Source organism: Oxyura jamaicensis, chromosome 19 (assembly GCF_011077185.1).
Source record: "Oxyura jamaicensis isolate SHBP4307 breed ruddy duck chromosome 19, BPBGC_Ojam_1.0, whole genome shotgun sequence".
In the NCBI taxonomy this organism is placed as follows: domain Eukaryota; kingdom Metazoa; phylum Chordata; class Aves; order Anseriformes; family Anatidae; genus Oxyura; species Oxyura jamaicensis.
The window spans coordinates 6157030-6172801 of NC_048911.1; the positions used below are offsets into that span (position 1 = coordinate 6157030).

At 46.3% G+C, this 15772-nt stretch overlaps 2 protein-coding genes across 4 annotated transcripts in view; one reads left to right on the top strand and one right to left on the bottom strand.

The window, feature by feature from the left end:
* The first annotated feature begins 2123 nt into the window (after positions 1-2123).
* Positions 2124-9355, top strand: SERPINF1 (serpin family F member 1). Its single transcript, XM_035342884.1, has 8 exons — positions 2124-2387; positions 4894-4979; positions 5378-5579; positions 5659-5814; positions 6606-6809; positions 7590-7732; positions 8351-8561; positions 8943-9355. The coding sequence occupies exons 2-8, from the start codon at positions 4902-4904 to the stop codon at positions 9200-9202; spliced, it is 1254 nt and encodes a 417-aa protein (XP_035198775.1). The 5' UTR covers positions 2124-2387; positions 4894-4901; the 3' UTR covers positions 9203-9355.
* Positions 9356-10080: 725 nt separating this feature from the next.
* SMYD4 (SET and MYND domain containing 4) overlaps positions 10081-15772 on the bottom strand; it is a 6663-nt gene continuing 971 nt past the window's right edge. For 2 of the 3 annotated variants that reach the window (XM_035342870.1, XM_035342872.1), the window contains 8 exons: positions 15493-15582; positions 13913-15065; positions 13413-13595; positions 12937-13103; positions 12116-12248; positions 11561-11677; positions 11089-11212; positions 10081-10400 (listed from right to left, as the gene is read on the bottom strand). In XM_035342870.1, the coding sequence (XP_035198761.1) occupies positions 10250-10400; positions 11089-11212; positions 11561-11677; positions 12116-12248; positions 12937-13103; positions 13413-13595; positions 13913-15065; positions 15493-15582 (2118 nt within the window). In that variant the 3' untranslated portion in view covers positions 10081-10249. The remainder of the gene's footprint in view (positions 10401-11088; positions 11213-11560; positions 11678-12115; positions 12249-12936; positions 13104-13412; positions 13596-13912; positions 15066-15492; positions 15583-15772) is intronic. The other variant, XM_035342871.1, reaches the window with a different exon arrangement.

A 15772-nucleotide genomic window follows, 5' to 3' on the forward strand; every position in this document is an offset into this window, starting at 1 on the left:
TTAGGTAAGTCTTGCTTTAGATAATACAACCTCAGCACTAACCTCCCTGAATTCCACTCCATTGCACTGCAACCTGTGCAAAATTTGAAGCACAGGTCTTCCTTTTCATGCCTCTGCCCTCCAGTTCCCCCTTTTCTATAGTTTTTCCCCCTCATTCTCAGATTCCAGAACAGCATTACTTCTTATTTCCTATTTTCCTTCCTTCTGCCATCCCTCCTCCTCCAAGTTATTCTTGTCAAATTATTTTCACCTTATTTGTCAGTACAGCAGCACTCCATGGCTGTGCTTTGCTGAACAAATGAACAGTTACACCTACCTTAAGATTCTTTTCACTCCACTGACTCTGCAGAAGAGGCAGTTTGTAAAATGCAAAGTAATATTAATGTCTCCGCTCAGGAACTTCCACTCTGCTTTGCTAAGCTTTCATTTTGACTGAGCTCTGTTCTGAGAAGACACGACTAGCACTGGGTGTCTGCTCTATAACTCATCTGCGCGGCTGGCTGAGAATATCAAATAAGGCTGAATAACTTTAATATTAGATGTATTTTTTTCCCCTTACTAAAGCAAATTCATATGAATGTCATCAGAACTTACTTCCACAGCACTGTTCAGAGAACATACTGTCTTGAACCCCAAACAAATCAACAGTAAAATATTTCCATTGATTTAACAGAACTGATCTAATCCCTTGCATCTATTTAGATGAGTCTTCTACACCATTTCAGGGATATGCTCTGCCTGCAGGAACAAAGCTTGTTGTAGCCTATAACAACATTCTGTACAATTGCCACTCCAATTCAAATGGTTTAAACCCAAGCTTTTATTTAAACAGATGAGCTTTCATTTGACGATACAGACAAGATATAAAAAACTTCTCTGGTAGTCCTTCCATAAAGGGCATTTTAATACCGTATTTGTACAAAAGAAGTTATCAAAATGAGATAAAAAACATCAGAATATCTCCACAGCTATCACCCTCATTTCTGGGGGGATGGTGGAAGACTATGAAGTACAAACATCTTTCTGCAGATGACTTCTCATAGAACAAGCTGAGAAACAGCTGAGAGCTAAGCTGTTGCTCTTCGTGTTATAGGGTTACCTTTGAAGCACTGACTAATCACAAAGCAAGACTCCCTGATTTGCTTTTCCTGCTTGCAGAAACAGCTGCCAATGCTTCTCCAAAACCATCCGTTCCTGAAGGATTCTACAAACCTGAGGGATTGTATAAATCCAGTGCAAGCACGCGTGAGTAATCCCCCATTACCTGTCCGCAGCAAGGCTGGCAGCCCCAAAAGATGTCTCAATAAAAACCTAAACTGTGGGCACTGATATTATTGGCTACAATTTACTTTCAGCATTTCCAAGTAGACAAACAGCTGGAGTGGCTCAGGCCAGCGACGTGTCAGTTCAGCCCAGTATTCTGTCTCTCCCAGTAACAAACGACTGGGGAAAAAAAAAATCAGAAAACCACCAAGAACCTGTGAGTAGGGACAAAGACAAACAACTGCTCCCTCATCGCATCTCTCATCTGCTCAGCTCAGTATTACATCTGACCCCTGTCAGCCTTCAGTGGACCTGTCTTCCACTGTTTGTTTTTTAAATCTGTCTTTCATCTTCTACAATATCTGGTTATAATAAGTTTTACAATTTAATGCTTCTGAAAAACACACTGTTGTTTTAAATATGCAGATATGTGGATACTGATGAGCATTGCCCACGACTCTTCTACTATGAAAAATAACAACTGCCCTCTGCCCCTTTCCCTTCTCCAGACCACTTGTTGTTCTCTAAGGTCCCACAACATTCTCTTCATTCTTTTTTTTGGGCCAAAAAACTTCCAGCCGCTTATGTTAACTAGTAACTATCACTGGATAGAACTACTTCTGAATATCTTCCCCCCCTTAACTGCTTTAAGCTGGATCCTGCTTCCTCTTCAGCAGCCTCTCCATGAAATCTTCCAACACTGCTGCAGTAGCGGTACCTCCTCTCCACTGCTCTAATAACGGTCCCTCCGAGATGGGAGAACGTCTCTCATGTGACATGGGGCAGAACTGAGGGGATAAAAGGCTTGCTCAGACACGGCAGGGAAGAACAAGGCTGAACGTTTGGCTCCGTCCTGTGCTACCCGCTGGACTGCTCTTATCGCCGAACGCACATTTGCTTTGGAGGCGAAGGTTCACAAGCGCGCACTGCTCAGCCAGAGGATCGCAGCAAGAGAAAATGGGAGCAGAGCACTTTAAGAGCGCCCTGGGAAGCTGTAACCTGAAGCCTGCCGAAGGCTGGGCTGGGGAGGCAGCAAAAAGCAGATGTGGCTGCGTTGAGCCCACACTGGCCCCGGCTCGCACCCGCTGGGAAGCTGCGGCAGCGGCGGCCGAGAGGAGCCCGAGGTAAGGGGCAGCTCGGGCTGCTTGCGCTGCCCCGCGTCGGCAGCCAGCGGCCAGGGGTGTAAAGGGTGCAGGGATGCTGCTGGGGAGCTCTCGGGGAGCTGGGGAATGGGAAAAAACGGTTCTGCTGCAGGTGTGAAAAGGCGCGATGCCCGCCAGGTAGGTGAGCGATCTCAACAAGGGTTGGCAGCCAGCAGCAGCCCAGGGCACCTCTCTGCCACCGGGGCAGACGTGTGCTCGGGGAATGGGGGATTTTTTTTCCCTTTTCTGCCCTGCTAGTACCTGTGTTGCAGCTGGGAAGAGGCTTTTTCTTTGCACAGGTAACAATTTTGGTGATAGTCAACTCCTCTAGGTCTGGTGGTCGCAGGATGCCTCAGAAGTGGTGCGGTGGGGTGGAGCAATCACAGAGAGGTCTGAGCTCGTGGGTGCTGTTTCGTAGGAGCCCTAAAATCAGAAGCATTCATAAACGATTTGAGACTTGTACCGCTGTAGATGGAAAGCAAAACCTTTCACTTTGCACCTGCAGGCCTTCACATAGACAGCTCCAAGGCACAAAGTTCCTCCTCAGCTCATTTCTCAACAGTTTCTTCCCGTATCTTCCTGACTGTAACATCACACGCTGCATGCTGTTGCTCCTTCTCTTCTTTTTAAAGGCAGCTACAGATTTTAATAGCATGCCTGAAAACATCCAACACCTTTTCTCCAACCAAATTCTTCCCTCTCTGCATTTCTGGCTGTGGACTAAAGGCCATGCAAATAGAATCCAGATGTTCAGGCCCATTCAAATGCAAAGGGCTTTGTCTTTCTAAAATGGAAATTGCTTTTTGGCAAAGTTTGAGAAATATGAAGCTGGTGACAGTACTGGCAAAAACAATGTAAATCTGCAAAACCAATCTCCGCTCCTATACTCCCAGGAGCTCAGTATAGTTGGAAGCAGGGATTGTGCTGAACCTTTTTTTTTCAGAGAAAAGGTTACGCTCCATGGAAAACCATCTCCAAAGCAGACTGGGCCAAACCTCTTCTGCTCAGCATGCGAGAACTGCTTGGTGCAGGCATCCTCATGAAGCCCCTAGCCATGCCCTAGCACGCAGAGGCTTGTCATCTCTTTTTCAGCATGGTGCCTATTCATTCTAAAGCTCTGCGATGATACGAGCAATCCCATCACCGTATCCAGTCATACCACCAAACGTGGTTTGTTGCAGTGTAATTAAGTCCTCTTGATAAGCATTTTCTGCACCAGAGTATCTCATCTACTCAGCAACTGGGATAGCAGGATGCGAGTGCACAGGGAAAAGAGGTACCGCTTTTATGTTACGCTGCCTAAACGTACACGAGAACTTCAAACCTCCACTGTGCCACCACTCTCTCCAAGACAGAAGTACCTCCAGAAGAAAAGGGGTTTGGGGAGGAAACGGTGAGCTGTCTTTCACTGAAGGAAAACCTCTGCCTGAACAGACTGGGTCCTGAACCCTGGCTATCGTAGCCACGTGGCTTTAAGTTGTATTTCTACCAGCAGGCATGTTTCCTTTATAGCTGCAGTTAATCTGAAACACATGTTATTTCTCTTACTTCGCTGGATGCTTGGATCACAGGGGTTAGTTAAATACAACCCTCTTCCTTTAATTTCTGGGAATCTATATAAACATTGCCTCAGACCAGCCGCAGTGGCGTCTGTACTCAGGGGCATGACACTTCTGCAGTAGCTCTGGTTTACCCGCAGTGAAGGCCTGGGTTACACACTGCCCTTTGGACCAGACAGATCTGTCTGGAAGGGCCACATATGCCAGTGCTGGAGTGATTAAAAGTGGGTTCCACAGAAGGAAGCTTACCAGCTTTGGAAAGTTTGGTACTTTTCTCCCACCTCTACTAAAAATACGGAATAAGCCAAGCTCCGTCTCTAGATCTGGCCCAGCATCAGGTATTTACTCCCAGACCTTTTCCTCTCTGTCTTGCAAGAAAGATCTTTGATTGGTCTGTTATCAAACTGCAAATAAGAAGCAAAGGATTCAGTATAGCCTTCCAAGTACATGCAGACACAAGAAACATGGTAAATTAGTTCCCCGAGGCAGAAGACTTGTTTACCAGAGCAGTAGACAGGCAATTCTCTTCTGCCCCATTCAAGAACACGGATTTGCTACCTTTTATAAACGCTGATGTGTTGAATTTTTAGTCCAAAACTCAGAAGATATGATTTAGTGCCTTTCTTGACCATGGCACTCAGTAGCTGCCAGCATCAGTGTGGTTTGGGCCACACACATCTGCTTTTGCGTTCAGACACACCCAGGCATGTGTGTTTGCCCAATTTTGAAGTCATTGGAGCCAGGCTGGCTGAATACTTAGAGCAAGCTAGGGGAAGAAAACCCAGCTCGGATCAGGTGTGTGTTTCACAATCAAGAAGAACAAGCAGCAGCATGTCACTGCAGTTCCTGTCACAACCACGTACAGCAAACAGCAGCTGCAGAGATGTGTTTTTCTCAGTTGCTCAAACTGTTATGTTCTTACTCTGTAGGTTCAGGCATGCAGATTCCAGTGGTTCTCCTTTTCCTGGGTCTTTTAACCGTCCCAAGCAGATCCCAGAACTCGGCTACTGGGCAGGTAAGTAGAAGACAACAGCAGAGAGTGAGAGCCATACTTGAAGCAGGTAATTTAATTTTAGAAAGTCTTACGAAAGGATTAAACGCTACCCTCCTAAGTTACTAGGTTTTTATTTAGCAACATAATGAGACTAACTCCTGCTTTACGTAGATAAAACCAAAGCAGTTACAGTCATGTCCTGATGGGAGGCAGATACCGGGGATTCCAACCTGAGCACTGCCTTCAGCTCTTTTTGGGACACTTCAAAGTGAAACCACTATTCCTACACTCTAACAGGAAAACTAAGCCAAAACTTGCGCGGATCACAGGAGAGTATCTGCAGATTGCTTGCCTTTTAAATACTTAGGATTACACCTGTAAAGTGTATGTCTAAACAAAGTGCTCCCTGTACTTGCTAGAACTCTGCCACCACTGATGGAGCTAATGCTGGCGAGGTCGAAGAGGAAGATCCATTCTATAAAAGCCCTGTAAACAAGCTGGCAGCTGCAGTCTCCAACTTTGGCTATGACCTGTACCGTCAGCAATCTAGCCGGACAGCCACTGCCAATGTGCTACTGTCTCCGTTCAGTCTGGCTACTGCACTCTCTGGTCTCTCACTCGGTGAGTTCCTGCCCCCTTTTTTCATGTGCTGTTTGACTTGCCAGGCCTTCCTTCATGCTGTTGTCCTTCTTGTTGGCAGGGGCTGGAGAACGAACAGAAGATGTGATTTCTCGCGCTCTTTTCTACGATCTACTTAACAAAGCTGAGGTCCACAACACCTACAAGGACCTTCTGGCCAGCGTGACTGGACCAGAGAAGAGCCTGAAGAGCGTCTCCCGTATCATCTTGGAGAAAAGTACAAGTCCTTCTTTCCCTCTATCAAAATTTTCCTATTATAAACTAGGAGCAGGTAGAAAACACTGAACAAATAGCACCACTATAACAGCCTTGGCTCTCACATACTGTTAAGCCACAACAGTGTGTGGAATGCATTCCTGCTCCAGATAAAGCCTGGAAAGTTTGTGTACGTATAAATAAGTGAAAAGACCAGACATGCACCAAAAAGTACTGGTGAGACAGCAACTGGCATGCACAAGACCTAGAAGAAAGTTGCTGCGAGGATTTTGCCTTCACTCTACGTTTCCTGGCAGATGCTGCTAACTACCAAGAACCACAAATCACATTTTCCTATTTGTGACAGCATTCAGCCAGTTTTCTTTGTTTAATTCATTGCAGAAATATTTGAGATATCTGCTTTCAGCATGCAGTGAACATCTGCTGAGAAAGCTAAGAGCTATCCTTTGGAACATGTCAGTTCCCAGAATCCAATAGGCTGAGTAAGCTATGCTCATATAGAAAAAGCTGGAGAAAAAACAGACTGATTGATGTAGGAATAGCTGTGTCCAAGCCTTCTCTTGTTATCTCTCATCTTTACTTTTCAGAGAGAGCTATTCCATACCGTAGCATGGCTGGCTACGGGATTGGATCAGTTTCCTCCGCTCATTCTTTTTCAGAGCAGGTTTCAGAATACACGCAGCCACAGATCTGTTTTATGAGAACTGCTGCTGGGCTTTGGATTGCAGTTTGCAGCCTTGAAATTGTTTTGATAAGGGAGCTAACTGCAATATTGATCTTTTTGTTCCCCAGGACTGAGGGTGAAGTCTGCTTTTCACAGCCAGCTCGAGAAGTCCTACAAAATGCGTCTGAGGGCATTAAGTGGCAATGCCCAATTAGACCTTCAAGAAATCAACAACTGGGTACGGCAGCAGACAAAGGGGAGGATCCTGCGGTTTATGAAAGACATGCCCGCAGATGTCAGCATTCTCCTTGCTGGGGCTGCTTACTTCAAGGGTAAGAACGCTGCATGCTCTGTTACAGAGAAGGACTATTAAGTACATGCTAGAAGAGATGTGAGGGAATGATCTCACTGCCAATAGCACAAACAGACTGCCAGAGACGAATATAAGAAGAGAGCGTTCGAGCATGTTTAATAAACAAGAAAAAAAATGCATGCTACCTAAACAGAAGTAGTCCTCAGGGGAGGAATTATTGCTCCTGGGAAGCTGAATCTCGACCTGTTTGCAGTAACAGAGCAGAGAACAAAGCATAAGCTAGCAAAACTCAATGGCAAAGACAAAATATTAACATTTAGGGAAGGCAGAGGTTAAAAACTGTACTGAGCCTTAGTACCACTGTAGAGGGCATGGAGGGAGATGCTGGAAAGCTGTTCTGGAGCGTGCTCCAGGCCAGCACCTATAGAATCCAGTGTCCTGGAGAATTATCGCTTGGAAACAAGGAGCAAAAAAAAAAAAAGGTGGGGAGAGAAGTGCTTTATGTGCATGGACACAATTGTTACCCTTTAAAATAGTTTTGTAATTGCATAAGTGGACATCAGCTTCCCAACAGCTACTCCACCCATGAGCTGGCTTGATTTTTTTTTTTTTTCTCATTTAGCCAATTCTCAGATCAAAAGGAGGGGCAGTAAATCGCTAGGTCCAATCAGTCTGTTTCCATCTCTACTACCATTCCTTTATGTCTCAACTTTTAAAGCACAAAATTATTCAGCCATAGACAGAGGCTTCATATGCTATTATTCCAGAAAATCTTCCACTTTATCTTTGAAAAAAATAGGGACTTGGGGAACCAAGTTTGACACCAAGAAGACCGCTCTGAAGGACTTCCATCTGGATGAGGACAGAACTGTGAAGGTGTCCATGATGTCAGACCCCAAGGCCATACTGCGATACGGTTTTGACTCAGAGCTCAACTGCAAGGTCAGACAGCAAATATTGCACAAGATCTAAACCTACTGAGGAGCAGGCTCAGCTACACTTACCTGTTAACCTATTCCAGAAGACAGCCTCGCTCCACCCATCAGGCTAGTTCTGCAATCCCTGTTTTGAAAGGCAGCATGCTTATTCTTGGAATATTTTTCTTTTACGTTGGCTGTGTGACAAGCAGTCCCGAGCTTGAATAATGCGCAGATCCTACTAGCCTGTATTGCTCTACTTAAAGTTGGGTGAGAGGGGCAGAACACAGAGCTTCTTGATCTCTACTTCTTTCAACAAATCTTTCACCGTAGCATGAGCTCAAAGAAGGTGTCCCAGCTGGGAATCCCCCAAAGCAGTACTGTAGTTCACTACAGAATTCACCAGGTGAAAAAGAGCTCTTGCTATCTATTAGCTGAAAGGGGGAAGCAGAGGCTGATGAAAGCCTGGGCACGAGAAAGGTCAGGGAGCATCATGTCCAATAAAAGCAACCAGATAAGGAGACAAACTGTCAACGAGAAAGGCTGACCAGGCAGTCAAAGGTTTGGGTTTGGAACTGGTACAGGGACAGTAAAACTTTCTCCTATGGGTATGGCCCTTTCTCATTTGTAACTGGCCTTTCAGATTGCCCAGCTGCCACTGACAGAAGGAGTCAGCGCCATGTTCTTCCTGCCTACGAAGGTGACCCAGAATATGACTCTGATTGAGGAAAGCCTCACTTCTGAGTTTGTCCACGACGTAGACAAGGAGCTGAAGACAGTCCACGCGGTGCTAAGCTTGCCCAAACTAAAGCTGAACTACGAAGAGGCACTTGACAGCACTCTAAAGGAGACAAGTACGTACATCACACTCCCTCTATAGTCTGCCAGGTCTGAAAGCAGGAGCCAAGTTGCTTCCTGCTCACAGAAAATATGATGCTGGTGGGTTATTAGCTTGGCCCTCCTCTCAGTCTTACAGATTTCACCATCAGCTAGACCACCTCGGTCCAGGACTCCTCAACTTTTTATCATATCTTTCCACCAAGCTCATACACTGTTTCTGAAATGCAGAGGGAGAAGCAAAGTACAAACAGATCTGAACTTCTTCTCCCTGTTGCCCCCATTAAACTCTACCTGACCAGCTACGTGATGCCCTCCTGGATCACAGCATTAGCAGTACCGCTGCTCCATCTGACATCTATGCCTTTAGTTAATGGAATTTTCTTTCTTTCCTCCAGGGCTCCAATCACTTTTCACATCACCTGATTTTACCAAGATCTCTGCCAAACCTATTAAGCTATCTCATGTGCAACACAAGGCAATTCTGGAGCTTAATGAAGATGGGGAAAAATCCACACCAAATCCTGGGGTGAATGCTGCTCGTCTGACCTTCCCCATAGAATATCATGTGGACAGACCTTTCCTTCTTGTGCTGCGAGACGATACCACAGGAACCCTCCTCTTCATTGGAAAGATCCTGGACCCCAGGAGTGTTTAGATCCATTCACAGTAATTTGCAATGGTAGGGCTCAAATGAAAAGGGTGGTATTGGGAGGGATATTCGCTCCCTGCTCTGCTGCACAAAGACACAACTTGCAAATTTTATGCCTTTATGCTGCAATAAAAGAGCTTTTGCTATTAATCTCCACAACCCCAGTATTCTTCCTTGAAAGATTCTCCTGTACACATCATATGCTTTCACACTCCCTCTTTCCCTAGACTGAGCCCCACCGCAGTTCTGTCCTATATGCAAACATCGGTCTAGTATATACTGGATTTTCCCCTGTCCCATCTTCCAAGCTGAAGCTAGTTGTTCACACTGAATCCCTCATCACTGATGGGACTGCTCTGGTAGCCCTCCAAGTTCTGCAGTATCCCCTCTTCATAGAGTCATAGAATGGTTTGAGTTGGAAAGAACCTTAAAGATCTAATTCCAACCGCCCTGCCATGGGCAGGGACACCTCCTACAGGTTGTTCAAAGCCCCATCCAACCTAGCCCTGAACACATCCAGGGATGGGGAATCCATAACTTCTCTGGGCGACCTGTTCCAGTGCCTCACCACCCCCATAGTAAAGAATTTCTTCCTTATATCTAATCTAAATCTCCTCTTATAGCTTGTAAGTTTGCACTTCCCAGCCTGCTGCCTCATCCACTCCAACCATTTACATTTCATGCTGACAGGAAAGCGCGTCAACGGTATTAGAAGTAAAAGGCAATGTGGTCATGGTGTCTGCATGTTCCTGATCAGCAGAGTACCACACGTGGGAGATTCCCATCTCTAGAAACACACTCATAAGCATCTCGAGCATTTGTTCAAGCCCACATGCAGAAACTCTACAACAGCATCTGTTCCCACCATAGCACACGCAGACCCCTCATGTTAGAACCGGTCATTTTATTTACAACAGTCTCACTAAAGAGCATTTCAGATTTCACTCAAGTTGTTGTTACACACAATTTTCCAGCTTGTACTACACAACTACCTTACCACACAAAACTTAGCTTTGATGAAAGATCACATTGCAGCTTCCTTTGATAGGGAAATTAAGTCCTCTGAAGGATGCTTCTGGGAAGCTCTAACAGACAGGTCTTCATCTCTCGTAGCTCCTGGATCTGCATGCTCTGAGGACCACAGTGCACCATCAAAATCTTCTCTGCTCTTTGAATTGTGCTCAGAGCTTCAGAAACTGCAAATCTGAAATAGGAAGTGAGTGAGAAGAGAGTACACTTAACTCAGCTCCCTTGACTTGCACAACCTTCAACCCTTCCCCCAAAAAACCTAAGCCTGTTCATGAGCGCAGATCCTACCCTCCACTGCCTTTCAACACCAGGCAAACAGCACACACTTCAGCTGCAAAGGGAGGATGGATTAAAAATAAATAAATATAAAGAGATGGACAAAAAACTAAAACACTCTCTTTGAGTATGTTTATGTACTACTTCCTCACTGCAGCTCCCGCTAAAATTCAGACAGTGAAAGGGAGGCGTTGTTAAAAGACGCGCTGTAATTAGGGGATTTGCTTGTCAGAAGAGGGCCAAACAGAGCAAGGAGATTTTATTTCCTTGTTTGGAAAGATGTCAGCAATTGTACAACCGTGTCAACATCCAGGGTGACTAGTTGTCAGAATAAAACAATAGGATGGGGAGAAACGGAGCCAGGGAATAGAAAAGCATAGGCAGGCATAAAGCAAAGAAATGGGAACAAAGAGAGGCATAAAGGCCAAGTGAATCCCATTAGGGTTAATGAACTTGCACTTGAGTAGTATACAACTCTTGTACCCGTGCCTAGGGTCCTGCAAGGTGCCAAGGACTGCCTGCCATGATACTGTGTCAGACACACAGGAGTGGTGCAGGGAAGGGAGAGAGAATAAAAGCAACTTTACCCATTGAAGAGAATTTGTGCCAGTTTGAAAAGTTCATGACCCATTTCTACACTTGATGGCCCGTGATGCGTTTCCACAATCTGAATGCTCCTCTCCAGGTGTCTGGCTGCTTCCTGCCACTTTCCTGATTGGAAAAATAACAAACCACCATGAATAAATACTGTTTAGAGTCACAGCCATCCAGAGTTTGACAGCATTATGCAAAGCATGATGAACTGTGTACACAGCATTCTTGAGAGGTTGCCGTCCTCTGAACCAGGACAAGGAAACCAGAACAAAGCGAGATCACACTGTTCATCGACAGACGGGAACACAGTTTTGGCTAGAGCAGTCTTTTTGAGAGCTCTACTGTCAAAATTAGAGAAATGCAGTAGGGGAAAAGTAAGAAGGCTAGTCAGGGAAAATGCTTGTCTTGTTAAATTCAAAGTTCAGAAAACTAAAGACAATCTTGAGTGAGAAGGCAATGCCATACCAAGAGTAGCGTAGACCTGTGCCAGATGATCTTCCATCTCTCCCATCAGCAAATGCTCCGGTGACAAGAAGTTTCTAGCATCCATCTGACACTTCAGGAGCATTTTGATAGCCTCATCTATAAAACACGATATAAAATTCATCTTAGTGGCCAGTCTCTGGATTGCCATGGTCCATGAAATGAAACCAGTCCACTCTCATCTCTGTATTTTACACAACTAGAGCTGGATTTGGTTCGGATTCAACATCTACTTCCTCTGCAACCCTGCTTACTCTAACGCAGGGCTGGCCAGACTCGCTCCAGGAAAGCAAGGCCTGAGAATGCAAACTCCAAAGTTATCCCGAGTTCTTTTAGTCACTATGGAACAACGTGTGACTTAGATTAACACCCAGATGAGGGGTATAAAAAAACTTAAAGCTCAAGTCCCCATGGACACCAGGCTTCGTGCCAGAGGACCTCAACTACGTAAGCAACAGTGCCATCTCATGGCCAGAACCACGTCTCCTGATGTGTACTCGTGAGCTGCTGACCTTAAAGCAGAAAGCCGAGCCTTACCAGCCTTGCTGTCTCTTAGCAGTTCTAATGCTTTCTTGATTTGTCGCCGAAGGTCTCGTAAACGCCGTGACAGGCTCTCTCTGCTGACTGAGCGCGCACAAGCTTCATTTGAACAACAAAGCACGTCTTCCCCCTGTGGAAATCATCCCTGTGATCATTCCTGCTCACATTCAACTCAAAGCTTACTTTCCATATCCGCATCTCTGTATTACGCTACGGAGGTGCTAAACGTAGCTGAAGATCTAAGTGACTTAGTTGTGAACTGCTGTTAACTGACTCAAATTTTAGGAGAAACTTCCAGGAATAGCTATGATTACGTGGGCCAGTCTGAGCCCACTACAGATTAGGCCGAAGCAGGGTCATGAGTTATACAACTGATGTTCTCACGAAGTATGTACTGTGTTGTCTTTCCTAACGCACACTACACGCTGTTTTCATTTCCATCCTGTGAACCGCAGATAGCGAGACTCACTACACGTAGCCCCTGCAATTACACCGTGTTCCAGACTTCAGGCCCCAGTTTTCTTTCCTAAATATCCCCCTCTACTATATCCCTCTGATATTATGAGGTTCCTTCTGCAAGTTCCAAGGGATTTTAACTTCCTGTTAAGGGCAGTATTTTTCCTATAATGCTGGAAGATTGACAAGCAAGAACTTTGCAAGGAAGCTGCTCAGAACAGCGAGATATTGCCTTGACTCTGCAGGGACTTTTAGCTTCAAAGCAGAGGTCATGGACACAGGTCTTTAAATCTTGCCTTTCCCAGAGACCCAAACATTACACATCCCAGTCATGTTAACGATCGTAATTACAGAGGAACTACCTGCATCGAAGCCTGGCAGCTAGGACAGCAAAATGAGTTTTTCACGGACACCACGCTCTTGTTGTCTGACTCTAACTCCTCAAGGCATGCCTGACAGCGGCACTCAAAGAAATACTGACTGAGAAGCTGTTGTCTCTCAGCAACCCTCATTCTACATCGGTGAGGCCCTGCAAAAGGATGGCAAAGGTAGAAAGCACTGAACAAGCACCGTTCCTAACATTAGCCTAAAATCTATCTTTGTTAAAACGGAGACTAAACGGAACATCTTTTGGGCAGTACAAAACTGGAAGCCTGTGAAAGCGCGATAGTGGGCTCAGGAGATAAACATTTGGTTTGATAGCTTTGATCAAGGCTCGTACATAAACAAAGACTCTATCAACGTTGGACTGGGAATCGTGATATTATTAGCTATCAGTCAGCACGCCACGTAGAGGTGAAAGGATGTCTGTGTCTTGAGACAGAGAGTTAACACTTACCATAGCAGTGGAAAATCTCCTGGCCGCTTGAGATTGGCTGTGAGGCCCTGACAGTGGCAGCTGTCCCACTAAATGACACGCTGATATTGGGGCTGCACGAATGGTTCAGAAGGCTGAGGACAGGGAAGAAGGCTGTCGCCAGGCGCACGGGCTTCTTATTTACAACAGCACCATCTCCAGACCCTAAAGAAAGAGGAAAAACAAGTATGTTAAGAATGAATTCTCTGTGAACCATCACAAACTGATCACTAGAAAGATTCTTTCCCTAGAAAGACTATTTCCCTAGAAAGATTCTTCTAATAGAAAGATTTCTGGTATATTGCTACAAGAAAAAATAGCTAAATATCATCTATGTACGCACCAAAGAACAGGCTGGCATGGGATAGGACATTAAATTTAAGCAAGTTGTTCCCATTTGCAACAGGAGCTTTCTACAACTCTTGGCTTCGCATGAAGCGGATGAACAAGGATAACAAGAAAGAGCATAAAGATTTTCTTACCTAACTCCTGCATCACAGTGATTGCTTGTGCATTACACTGCAGCTGCAACACATGCCTCAGCATTGCTTCTGCCATAATCTGCAGCTCTGGAGACAGCTCATCTGATGGTTTTTCACATGCCTTAGGCCCGGACCCCTTCTCGGATGATTCCCGATTCAGAACAGCAGCCTCCAGACCAGCTTCTTGCAGTTTCCTGCATATAGCTACGACACTCAGCATGCAAAGGAACTTATGTTCAGGGCTATGCTTCTCAGCATGTGGCAAGAGGTTGAACACAGCTCGGTAAGAACTCTGGTACTGGCCATCAGCGTTACAACCAGGGATACGTCTGGTTGCAGTTCTCGTATCCTCACCGGGATGTTTACATCTTGCCTCAGCATTATGAAGATCTTCATCATCATCATGGGACTGCTCCACCTGCCTGCTAACCTCTGAAAATCCTGCCAGTAGAACGGTCCTTAAAGCAACATGGCAGAAGACCCCTAACGTGAGAAGCAGTGCTCCCAAGGAGCACTCTGTCCTGTGGTATTGCTCCCACGCCGTATCTGCACAGCTTTGGCTGCAGTACTTTGCATAACTGCACCCACGGCAGGGCACACAGGCTAAAAGCTGCTTCAGACAACGGTGGCAATAAAGATCTGCATTAGTGACTCGAGTATCCCACACCATTTCACCGCTGTCCTGCAGCAAGTGGCTCTCCCCTTCTTCTGGGCAGAGCACGCTTACAAAGGCCTCCTCTTTCACCAGGCTCTGTCCCGGCAGGATGTCCTGCGAGGCCACCAAGTGACGTCCTTTCTCTGTACTGAACTTCAAGCTCAAAGATGAAGACGCACCTGAAATACTGTCATTCTCTTCCCAGATCTCCGTCTCTCTTTGAGTGTCTCCACACGCTTCTCCTGCAGGCTCTGGACAGCTCTCTCTCTCACATGCTTTAAGCTTCAATTGATTTAACTTTTTCAGCAGTGTCTGGTGTGCAGGACCAGTCACAATCCCATCCACAGCAATTTTATTTTCCACTGCTGCGAGGGCGTCTGCTGCATCCTGCACCCTCCCCAAGCACAGCAGGCATTCCACTTTCCGCAACAAGACCTTGGGCAGCAGTCTGTCTGGATAGCCGTGACTTTGAGCCCTGGCAATATCTTCCAAACAAGCCTAGAAACAAAGATAAGGCCTTTTAAACGTACTTGAAAGTCACGCGCGCTTTTTCTCCGTCTAAGACCGAGCACTTTTTAATAAGACTGTTAATCGGCAAACTTCCCGTTCATAGCCAATCTGCGGCCAGATAAAGACTCCTAACGTAGAATAAGGAAAGCTCGAAAGTCTAAGTAAGGATGGAAGCTTTAAACACAGCTTCAGCAGCTCACCTCTCTTGTTCTAACAACCAGTCGTTACCGTGGCCTTTACCGAAGCAGCCACCTGAGGCCCCACGTGCAGACATTGCTTGGCAACACCTCAGATGCTGCCTGGGCTCTTCTTTGCCCTATTTCCTGCTACACAGGAGGCCCTGCACACACAGCCCTGCTCCAGGACACTCGGGAGCCCAGCCACCACCCCTCAGGGGCACCCCGAAACCTCTTACCTCAAAGTGGCCGAGGTGGAAGAGAGCGGCCGAGCGGTTGGCGAAGCACAGGGACACCTCGGGGCTGCCGGGGAGCTCGTGGGACGCTGCCTGGGGAGGAGAACGGAGGGCGCTGCCTCGTGGGGGGCACCATCACCGGGACCCTCCTCACCCGGATACCCCCTCACGGGGGAAACCCCAAACACCGGCACTGGGAGGGGACCCCAAATACCGGGGGGGACCCCCAAATACCAAAGGGATCCCCACAGACTGGGTACGGGACTGCATACACCTGGGGGGG